Source organism: Balearica regulorum, chromosome 6 (assembly GCF_011004875.1).
Source record: "Balearica regulorum gibbericeps isolate bBalReg1 chromosome 6, bBalReg1.pri, whole genome shotgun sequence".
Taxonomy (NCBI): Eukaryota; Metazoa; Chordata; class Aves; order Gruiformes; family Gruidae; genus Balearica; species Balearica regulorum.
Window position 1 is genome coordinate 1,808,914 of NC_046189.1, and position 12,019 is coordinate 1,820,932.

The 12,019-nt window shown below is 45.2% G+C and overlaps 1 protein-coding gene across 1 annotated transcript; it reads right to left on the reverse strand.

Annotated features, from left to right (window-relative positions):
- Positions 1 to 993: 993 nt before the first annotated feature.
- Positions 994 to 2,975, reverse strand: LOC104636061 (helix-loop-helix protein 13-like). The gene is made up of 2 exons (XM_010303110.2): positions 2,498 to 2,975; positions 994 to 1,031 (listed from the first exon to the last, which is right to left on the reverse strand). The coding sequence occupies exons 1-2, from the start codon at positions 2,973 to 2,975 to the stop codon at positions 994 to 996; spliced, it is 516 nt and encodes a 171-aa protein (XP_010301412.2).
- Positions 2,976 to 12,019: the final 9,044 nt, after the last annotated feature.

Sequence of the window (12,019 nt, forward strand, 5' to 3'; positions counted from 1 at the left end):
CTCTTTACCAACAAATTGATTCAGGGCCTTCACAGTATGGGACGGACAGGAGAAAAAAAATGCATTCAACAGACAGACGCAATGTTAGCTTTAGGAGACACTCACGTACTATGGGAGAATTGTGTCAGGAACAGCTATACGATTTTCTTGTTGTTTTTTTTTTATTTTTTGCTAATATGAAACCCCTTGTTATTACCATGGGCTGCAGAAGAGGATGGCTATTCTGTGGAAACGACTCTTTGATAATCATTTTCCAAGCGTGAACACGCTGCTTTGCCTCTCTCTTTTGTTGCAGGGGGAATGTGGGGGACGTTTCATGTTGGGAGAGTTTATCAGAGCCTTCCTGATTGTTGCTGGAGCAGCATCAGGTCACTGGAGGAGAAGGTGCCCAAGTGCTAGCAGTCATCAGCCTTTTCGTACCAAAATGCCTTGGACTCAGACCTCCCAAAGTTGGGAGGAAGGCATGAGAGATGTGCAGACAGAAAGACCTCTCTTCTCCTGAACCCCAGGCCTTTTTTGGTCTCTGTGGTCTAAATCACTGGTGACTTTTGCAGTTCTTGCCCCGGATATCTTAAGCCAAGCAGTAGGTTGCAACAGGTGGTGCTGGTTTTTTTTGTGTGATCGGGGTAGGTTTTCCCACGCACTGGAAATGTGATTTGGACACAGTTCTCGTTCAGTGGAAGAGAAAATGTTGTTGCTGTGATTGTAACGACACTGATTTTTAATCTGCTGTATTATTTTCATGCAAGAGCGGTCTGTAAGTGTGTGAGAAACTAGAAGAAAGAGAAGCAGAAGGCCCTACACAGCCATGAATTAATGCCGAAAGAGGCTGGATGCTGGACATGTGGCGAGAATGCGATCTGTGACAATACGTGAAGTTGTAAGTGCGATGCTTTTGCATGCAGTACTGAGAATTTAACAGCCGGTACCCAGCAGTCGGGTCATCACGTTTTGCAATATGCTGCCTCTAAAGATCTTCCTTTTGGGTACCGCTTAATCCCACTTTACCCAAGACAGGCGGGCTGTCAGATCTGCGCAGAACAGAAGGGAGAAAGGAAAACAAAGTAAAGACATACCGCGTGAATTTAAAACCGTTTAAATTAGAGTTTAACAAGTCAACTATTCAGCCTCTCTCAAAAAAAAAAAAAAAAAAAAAAAAAGCACCCTCATTCATTTAGATCTTTCCAAGTGGAGCTCTTCAGAAATATTAGTTAACTGGAAGCCTGGAGAAAGAGGCAATACCTATGAGAGACATCGTTTATCTATTAAAGGTGGGGGTAGCTGGAAAATAAAGTATAAATGTTCTCTGTAGTCAAGAGAGCTATGATCAGTGGTATATCAGGATTCATTTTCCCAGTCATGTAGCTAATCGAAATCAACAGGAAAGGAGAAGAGAGTTAATTAACTTTTCCTCTAAAGTAAACTGATTGCTTTTTCCCTGTAGGCTTTGTCCCTTTGACACTTCCCTGTGAAATGAAAAAGGAATATTCTTTTGCAATGACTTTTCTCTACTTATTCTGAACTTTTTGAAGGTTGATATGCTTCAAGACCCATTTCCAAAAAGTGACAAAATCCAAAGGAACTTATACTGCGAAGGGACAGAGTTAGAAAGGGATTTAATTACCTTATAATGCAAAGTGCCAAGAACTACCAAAAATCCCCCTCTGCTCCTCCCTGCACTGCTAAGTAACACAAGACCTCTTGCTTTCTATCCAAGACTTGACCCCCTGTTACTTGGGCAATTTCCCATCTTCACCATCCAGTGGACTGATGAAGTGACGTATTCTGGTGGAAGCAAGCACAAAGTTCAGTCCCACCTAAGTCAGGTGTAAGTACAAGCCAAGCAGAAAACAGAATGACAGTCCTTCACTTTAGAATAGAAATAATTATATAAGAATGTAAATTGCAAACAGGCATTTATTCCCCTATACTTTGAAACAAACCTGAAATTTGAGTGCACTGTCTTGTTTATCCTGGTTCTCAGTGTTAAACTGTAATATCTCTAAGAAAGTCTAGGTTACTTGAACATATGTATTTTTAAGAATGGGATTCCATTTATGTTCAAAGCCAAGTGTTTTTCTCAGTCAGGTACAAGCTAAAGAAAACTTGTAAAGAAAATAAAGGCTCCATCAGCTTGTGTTATAAAAGAACAACTTTGCACAGAATAAAAAAAAAAAATCTAAAAAGGTACTCTGAGAATAAACAAAATCTTTAATTTTATTTGTAAAAGGAACCATTCCCATGAGCTTAGTAAGTTGTTCTTTTGTTTGTTTTTTAAGGAAAAGATGCTCCTTCAAAGAAAGTTAGAAGAAAAAGTTGGATTTTTTTTTTCTATTGTGACATTACTGAGCTACTCTGTTTTGAAGGAAAGATGTATGTTGCCAGAGGTATTTGAATGTGACAAGTGGGTGTTCAAACGCAATTGGATCGATTTGCTCCCACTGGCAACTCAAAGCGGCGCTGCAGTCCCCGAAAATACAACCCTTCCTTCACTCACCACTTGTATTCCAGGTTGCCCGGTGTTGACTTCGCAAACCATCCTTCAGGCACTTCTCCACGTAGGATTTGGGATTGCACCCGGAGAGGAGAATCTCACCAAGGAGTGCGATATAGGCGATGGCCAACCGGAGCGTGTCGATTTTGGAGAGCCGCTTCTCGTACGGGAAGGTCGGTACGTGACATCTGAGCTGGTCAAAGGCCGAGTTGATGTTGAGCATCCTCTTCCTCTCGCGGATGTTGGCAGCGTGCCGCTGGCGGGGGTGGCCGGGGGGCGGCGAGGGGGAGCTGTCCAGTTCAGCACCCCCCGCCGCTCCCACCGCCGCCTCCCCCGGGGAGGGCCAAGGGGAGAACTGGTCAACCAGGGAGGAGCAGTCTGGTAGGAAGTTGTCCAATTGAGTGTTGGGATCGACCTGATCCCAGAAGAGAAAATCAGGAGCGGAGTCTTCCTGCTCAAAGTTGTAACAAAGTTCCTCCATCCTCTGACCCACCTGAAGAAAGTAATGAATGCAAGCTAATTTGCAACTTTAGGCTAAACTGATGATCAGGAAAATGAGATTCTGATTTCATTAATATACCCCACCCCAAAAAATACCAGGGACAGCTCCTGGTTGTGTCCTTGAGGAAGATTATCACAAGTTTCCCCGGCTGCAAATCCAAGCGTTTCTCATGATTTAAATACTTCATGGCTCCTCAGCAGGGGAATGATCCTATTCTTCTCTGCTCAAAACTAATTAGTACACGTGTTTCTCTTTTTATTAGCTGTTGACTACAAAACAATATGAATTAATGTAACAAGAGAATGAATTTTCTATTGACTTTCCCCTGGAAAATCCATTGAAGCAATTATTTAGTTCTTCCACAAGTTCAGTCTCTCCACTTGCTATTTAGAGCAGGGTTCATGCAGGGATTTTGCTGTTATTGTTGTTGGTTTTGGTTAGGAGCGTTAGGAGGAAGAAACAAAATACAGTCCTTTATCTTTTTGGTAAAGTGTTAATAGCCCCACATTCTCCCATGGCTGGAGAAACAAAACCCTATTATAAAGCTGTCAGAAACACATGATTCTGCCCTCTTTGACAGCAGAAGCTAGTGGCATCTTCTGCACTTCTAGCAAGAGAATGGTTGGGATAAAGACATGGGATGCACTGCTGTGTTAAATTGGAACCTCATATTAAGTAAGCCAGCACCACCTCATTTGATTACTGCATTTTCTGACACACACTTAAATTACACATTTTGTGGGCAATGCAGACATTCAGTGCTCTGTCTCAGACTATCTTAAGGACTGGAAAATAACAGCAGCTGTCATAACCACAATGGGTGCAGTCCTAGAATGGTCAACCAGGTGGGCCACATCTTGAGAAGTGTTGGAAACTGGGAGAGTAGCAGGTGTCCAGCATCCCTGTGATGCTGGCCAAATGGGGTGGAAGGTGTTAAGCACTGCCAGAACTTAAAAGCAAGTGCAGAATATAAGTGGGTGCTTCGGTCTTTTTGATTTCCACAATGCTTAAGCCAATGTTTAAATTGAAGTAGTTTAAGTGATATTTTAGGATTTAAATTAATGGAATGGAAACGTGGTTTAAGTTAGGGAAAGCCTAAATGCTTTTCCTGAAGCATGTCATAAAGAACTTTTATCAAGACACTTAATCGAGTGCTTGACTTCGTGCGCACACTCATGTCCTGCTGCTGTGTGAAGTTTCAAGAGATGTCTACTGTGGCGTTTCTGAGCCACAGACAGCTTCCTGATAGGACGGCTGAAAGCACAAACCTCAGTACCTTCAGATAAAGAGCCAGAAAGCAGAAAATGACCTGCATTTTCAATGGATCCAAAAGGATGATCAGATCCTCCGTCTAACAATGACTTAGGTTGCTTTGCCTGGTACCTTTGCTCTGTGAACAGAGGGATTTATTTGAAGATAAGGCATAGGCTATTAATGACTCTTCTTAGTAACCTGGGGTTTTTTGTCTCGTGGCAATTCTACCTGTTCCAGGAAGTTTAAGGCAACAGAAAACAGGCTGCAGGAAAGATTTTTGAAAAGAGTAGATGTGAGAAGGCTGCAGTGTATGAAACACTAGGACTATCCCTTTTCTTCTTGTGCAAATTAAACAAGAAACCCATTACGTGTAGATCTGCTTGATGAAGGAAAATACCAAGTGTGACAATACAGGGCAAATAGTGGTTAAATAATGAGACTGTGTCTTGCTTTCTTTGGTCAGCTCAGGGCACAAATTTTGTACTGCATGTCCCTTCTACACCCTTGTAAGCAGATTTGGGCTCAGCCTTGCAGAAAACAGGCAGCAGGCAATCCTTCCTGCCTCAGCTCCCTGCACGCCGCACCACCTCCACCCAAAACACCTCTGCAGCGCTGCTGCTGCGTTGTTCATCTCCCATGAACGCTTTGCTGTTCCCAGACTTCAGATTCTCTTTTAGATGCTTCTGCAGCTCCCCGGTCACTGTTTAAGTGAGCATTTGGTAGGCCTCGTTTGGCCACCTTAGGCACAAACATAAGACACTTAAAAATACCGAAATCAGCATGAGAACAGCATGTCTTCTCCTGAACAGGGCTCTGGAGGAGACAGTTGTCCACTGGGAGCAATGGGCAGAGACAAGGAAGCTCTGCAAATAACATGGTTAGTTTTATGTGCTGGGTTCCTCTTTCTCAGCAGATGCTTCTTCAGTGCTTAATGTTCCCTTCCAGATCCATCACTGCTAATAGTGTTGCCTGGGGATATGTCTGGCTCCACAGATGGAGAGCAGATGTTCCAGCAAGCCTACTTTTAGCATGTTCAAGGGGAATTTGGCTCTCTTAGAGAGACTCTGGACAAAGCAGAAGGGGGGAAGGTAGAGGAAGAAAGAGAGAAAAGCAAGAAAATATTTCCCCTTAGCCAGCTATGAAAGAGGTCAGGTCTCAGAGGAGAAGCTGAGGTTCCCATCCCTCATGTGAACAACCCTTACCACGACTTCAGACCTGTTGCACTCCCAGTCTTTCTGCAATTCCGTTCATCAGAGAGGAAGGGAATGTACAACTAATTGGGCTAATTTTGCACTTGTCTGGAAGATGTGGGTGAAGGAGTCTCCAACGGCGAACGAGGTAGCATGGGTACCACACTGAGTTGGGGGTGCTGTTGATTATGACATGTCAATACAATTTCAAGATCTGCTCAACCACCATTTCCCCCAAAACCTCTTCAGACCCAGTGGGATCCAGAAACAACATTTGGCTGCTGGTCATTTTTAATCAGTAGAGTCTAATGAAAGTAAATCCTTGAGTCAGAAACTGTCCTGGATTTACGTCCATGATGGGCAATGGAACCTGAATTCTTTGAGGTCTAGATATCTACGTCTCCCTTTATAATTTTCCCCATTCATGCTGGGAACTACCTTCCTCAGTCCTGTCTCCCTTTCTGTGTCATCTAAATAAATCCACCCATAGCAGACTCTGCAATTTTGACTATTTCGTAGAATTTTGGGTACAAACCAGCTTTCAAGGAATATTTCCACTGCAGTTTTTTTCCTTCACAGTGCCTGAAAGGTGTTGCCCTGTACATGTATCTCAAAGATAACAGGGTCTCCTGAGGTTATTTTGGAGGTAGATTTTTCTCTCCCCTTCTTGTCCCTTTGGCCTTATTTCAGACTCAGCTTTGGGAACCTTCCCAATTATATTTTTAGTCGAGTCAGTGAAACCTCCTGGTTCTGGCAAAATGGCTTTTTGTTTTGGTTTTTTTTTTTTCTTCTGGGAAAGTAATTTGAGCATGTTTCCATCATCTTTAATTGTTTAATAAAGGGAGTCAGTCCTTGGTCTGGACAAAGAACAGATGTAGAAAGGACCAGACGCTTTACTTTCAAGTTAGATGACTCCAAAGTACAAGTCCATCATGTCATTGCTGCTAATCCAATGTTATGCTGTGCAGCTCATCATCAGAGCTGGGAACTTGGGTCCCATATGAACAGAGCAGACTAGATGAAAGATGCCAAGAGTCTCTGAGAACGCTTTACCCAGGTGGGATAGTGCAGCTCTTGGTTGTGTGGCTCACTCAACACGTGTTGGTAATGGCACTGGCAAACTACAGCTACGCAAAGGGATTTCTAGGACCTGTGCTGGCCTCGTAACTGGTTGGTTGAGCTCCTTACAGCCACAGCTAACGGGTGGACCGCCAAGCTCCTATACCTTTTTGTTTGAGCCACATGCCATAGCTGGGATGCCTGAACTACTGGGCACATTGTTTGTGAAGTGCTAGGGGCAAGAAAAGTGCAAGTATTATTATTAAACAGTGGAATGTGCTTCTTCTTAAGCTAAAAGAATAGCAAACGTAACGATGTAATGAAAAGCAGAACAAGGATTTCCAGGGCAAGAGAATTTCAAAGGGATAATGGCTATTTCTGAGATGCTCAAATAATTGTGAAATGAAACCTTCGTAGCATATGCAGGATGTTGATTTTAAGTGAAAAAGGTAACAGGACCTTTATTATTTGCAGGGTAGAAATATCAGATGACAAAGTTTGTGGAGGAAGGCACTGGTGAATGATTGTTAATATAGCTTTGATTTATTTCATTATTAGTATAAACTAGTCAAGACAGTCTTTGGCTTTAAAAGTCTTTGGTGTTTAAAAGTGAACACAGTCGCTTTAACCTTTCTGCCGGGTGTTTGCAAAGTTACAGAAAATTAATCCCAGTCTCTAGGAGAAGGAAGGTATTTTCTCTAATAAAAACACTCACTCGTGGTTTCCCCCTTTTCACAGAGTTTTTTATGAGTTGAGGGATGACCTCTGGACTGTTACTGCCAAATAGTTCCTCATCCAAGTCACTGCAATGCAGTCTGTGACTATTTATTTGAGTGAACGGTCATCCTTGGGAGACAACATGCACATCAGCCTGTGCTTCGCCGAGTTTTGATCTCAGGGGGATGGAAGCGCTCATGGGAACTTCTGAAAGGAAGTGGTGTCCCTTGTGCAATGGCCTTAGGAAGGCTGCTTGTGCTGCATTTCACTGTCGTCTTCATCCATCTGAAACGTACCCCTAGCAAGGTTAGTGTAGCACTGGCTCCAGGGGACACAGATAGTGCACTGTGTCCATAACCAATGAGGAATATCTCCAGGGATAGGAAAAACTGCCGTTAGTGTCACGTCTAGTGCTGCTGTTAGTGGTTTTATTTGGATGTCCCAACACGGTGACTTTAGGTACCTCGCTCCCATTCATGGGTAAGTGCCTTAAAATCTAAGTGTCATCAGAGCAGTGAGTTCGGCCAGCACTCAGCCAGTCCAGAACTCGGAAAATCATTCTGCAACTTTTTTTTCTTGAGGAAAACAAATCTGAGTCCCTTTGTAAAGCATTGCAGAAAATGTGTTCTGCAAGGTGCATGAACAGTTTTTAAAGGAGTGGCTTATATATTCCAGTTGGCCAACTGCCCTTTCTTCGGGTACAGGCAATCCTGAATATCTGCATTGTTTGTAGTCTCTGTTTAATGAAGAAATATTAAAAAAAAAAAAATTATAAAAGACCACAAATTCTGTCTCCCATACCTGTACTGAGGCTGATTTCTTCATTAGTCTTTCTGCTTTTCCTAAGGAGAGAGCTTATGAGGAGACACAGCTGGGACCAGCCAGAAAGATGGCAGAGAGAGGAGACATCCACGCTTGTGCAGCTCCAGCTTCCAACCCTGTCAGAAATCTCATGACATTTCCCATTAACGTGTCATCTCTGTGGGACTTTGGAGCCTGAGGCGCTCGCTGAGCACCAAAGCAGAGAGCAGAGCCTGAGGACCAGGCTGGCATGGCTGATGGCAGGGCTCTGGCCATGCTGGGGCCTGCTCCCCGTGTTCCCCCAGCCCCGCTCCCCTCCTGCTCGCCGCACCTGCGCAGCGGTTCTTGGGACTTGTTAATCACGCAGGCGGCGCCTCATAAACCTGCCTGGAGAACCTCGGGTTTGAAAGCAGAGTCACCCGGGCAGATTTACAGAGTGATGTCTGTTTGACGGACAGCTGTTGCCACTTTATGGGAACCCAGCACATGTTCTTGCTGTAAAACAGGAACCGTAGCTTGGGAAAACCTCCGCGTGCGTGAGATGCTCCAGCCCTGCTCTCCATCTGGGAGGTGGTTCTTCCTGGCTGCTACCAACCACCTTAGATGTGCTTTGGATGCGTGTCGGTCCCTCGTAGCCTTGGTTGACTCGGGCAGAAGCTAAGAAGGCACTGAAGTGTGGCAGCACAATTGTGCATTTGTTACTGATCCGGCTGATCAGAAATTATGGCTTCAGGCAGTTTTCTCAGAAAAAAAAAAAAAAAACACAACACTTTGGCTCCACAACCGTTGCTGAGGACACAGTGGCAAGACCAAGCATGCACAAAACCTGTTTCTAATGGAGAGCTGTCACACCGTGTTATCATGATGCTGCGCTGGGGGGGAGAGAGGAGTCTTTTTTTATTTTTTTTCCAATAGGTTGTTTTGTTTTGCAGAAATGTCTCTAAGAAATCAGGAGAGAAAAATCAGAAATCTGGGAGCAAGACCAAATACCAGCCACAACAACAAACTGGTCTGGAAGAGAAAACTCTCTCCCAAATCTGCGTGAGGACAAAGGCAGAAGAAGGTGGGGACAACCAAAGGACTGAGAGAGGGCTGCTGGACTCCACGATGCAAAGATTAAGTCATAAAAAGCAATTTTGGAACCACTTGGATGGGCTGTTTACTGAGCGCGGCTGGTGAGGACACAGCTCTGCAGTTGGACTCCACACCAGCATGCCCTGCCTCAGGAGGACCAGCATCACGGTCCCCTTCCAGGAGTGCTGAGCTGGTGATGATGATGGTATCGCTGTTCTATTCAGTGTTTCCTCCTTTTTCCTGCTGGCAGGTGATTGCTGGGTCAAAGACAGTCTCTGTGTGAAGGACAAGTGCCTCACAGCAGAAAGAAGGGAATCTTGGGGAAGATTCGGATCAGTTGAATCACCCTAAGTCAAAAATAAGCTGAATTCCACCATCTCCCATCCTTCCCTCCCTGCATCAGTGGTGATTAGCAGTGGCACCATTTTCTGGGGCATGTCTGCAGAAGAGCAAGGTCATGATTACCAGACTGCAGGAGAGAAACAGGCAGTGGCAAACAAACGAGCATCAGAGCAGAAGACCTGAGAACCATTCCCAGCAGCATGGATGCAGTGTCCCACTGTAAAAAAAAAAAACAGTAAAGCGTTTAGATGGCTGCCCGTCGTCTTGGATATGGTCCCAAGTGTGAATTCCTGCTCTATGAATTCAGCATCAACAAGAAGCGAGTTTTCGTAGGATTTAAAGCCAGAAAGGAATCACTAACATGTTCTGGTCTGATTGCTGCGATAGCATGCGCCTTTGGTTGTTACCCAGCAACTTTGGCCCCAAGCCAGGTGGGATCTTCTTCTTGTAGTTGGGTATTATTTTTAAAAGGATACATCCAATCTTGATTCCAAGTCTCTGAGTGACAGACCACCAAAGGATCTGCAAATGTTGGCAGGACGTTATTGTCTTTGCTGAAGGCGTGCATCTGATTTCCTGGTCGAAGACCTTACCGTGCCTGAATTTACTGCCAAGCGCCCCGGTCGGAAGGGTCAGGTTTTTAGCATGGCTCAGCACTGGTGGGACCAACCAGCAAATCCCCTGGAGGCAGAGGACACCCTCCTCAGGAGCAAAACCCCTGGGAAGAGCCAGACCACAGGCAGGACCTCTGCCAGCGGCACCGCTGGGCTGCACAGCAGCAGCCGTAGGAGCAAGCAGATGGAGATGGACCAGGGAAGCACAGTCCGGTGCTGCTTCCCCAGAGAGGCACCCAATTCCCTCTGCCCGTTAGCTAGGAACCTGCATGGGAAGCTGGATGACAAAGTCAGCTTGTAAAGCTAACTTCATGTTAGATGTTGATACCTGAACTGGCTGAATGGAGCCTCTTTACCGATGCTGGCAGGAGATTGGAAGCAGGCGATGGGGAGGATGAATTGTGTATAAATGGGAGAAGGACACCTCCACACCAACTTCCAGGAGATTAATGTCATTTAGAGTGACCACAGCCTCCCTGGCATTCTCTAAGCTGGCCTACAAGCTGCTAAACCACGTCTTTTTTGTTACTTGAGTCTTTTCAGCAGGCCCACAAGCGAATCCATTTACTGAAGCTTTGTGCATGGGATTTTCTGCAAATGCATGGTTCCTTCTGCATGCCTATGTATGTCTCCTTTGCTGCCCAGATATTCAGGCTGCATCTCAAACCCATGAGGAAAGAAGCTGTGACTTTTCAAATAGATGCAACCTCAGCATGAACCAGCCACAGCTCCAGAAGTCTCTAAATTGCAGGTTGTTGGAAGCTGGGGGAGGTGGCAGGGGAATTATTAGCGCAAGCAGATTTCTGTGCTCTTTCCGTGAGAGTCCGGTACTGGCTACGTCAGAGCCAGGAGAGTGTGGACTCCTGGCCAGGCACAGTATAGCTGCTCCTGTGAAACCTGTAGACAAATATCTGTTACTGTCTAGCAGAATTGGTCAATTAGGTTGTGATGTTAGCTTAAAAAGCCTTTCCTCTCTCTTCCATCTGAATGCATTTTGGGGAGGCTAGTTTTCTTTAGGGGTTGTCTGTAGGGGTTATGTATTCTGGTTTTCCCACAAAAGGGAAAAAAAAAAAAGAAAGCTGAGCTTTTCATGAAAGCTTCTCTTTCCAAAACTTGGCACTCAGAGAAAACTGTCAAGCACTACTAGCCTTGCACTGAAATTTGAGTCAGTTTTCAAGGAATTTGTCTGGAATTTCTAGCCGTAGTGAGGAGGACTTAAATGGGAAATCTCTTGAGAAACCTGTATGGTCTGGGGAGTTCTGCCACTTCGCAGTTCTGGGCAGCCAGCAAATTGTGGTGAGAGCAGCTTTTTGCAAACTCTGTCCCCACTGTCATCTGGTACTGTGGGTTGCACAAGCCACTGACAGGAATAACAACGCACAGGAAGACCTTGCACAATGCTCTCAGACCTCAAAGGCTCTGCAGTTCATGCCATTCACAGCCAAAGGTTGGGTCCATTCCTTAGTGTAGCTGGAGGAATACATTTAATTGTGGCTACTGTGTGAAGACAAAAGCACGTGGCTGGGATGTTTCTGGGAGGTAGGTGTCATTAAACGGCGTGGCTGTGGCTGGTGAATAGAGTGCAGCAGCTCCCAGAGGACCAACTGGCAGCGTGCAGTTCCCCCCAGAGAGTTTATCTATATGCTGCGTTGGCCGTATAACATTCAGCTGTTACGGAGAACTTAGGAAAGGGAGAACAGTATTTTCAAGGAGCTGCATCAAACTCTCATTTTCAGATGGAGAAACTGAGGTATGCCATGGGTACCACTCAGGAGGTCACCAAGCCAGCTGCGTGGAGGAAGGATTAAACCTCATCGGGCTCCGTGTGCTAGGAGACACCATTGCCCCAGCTCCAACAGTTGAGCTCTTTGCGGATGCCCAGAAGGTACGGGCTGGTTTGTGTCTTACTGTTGTGCTCTCTGTGTAATATGTCCTTCCAGAAAAATGCCATTTGTTTAAAATAGTGAGCTCC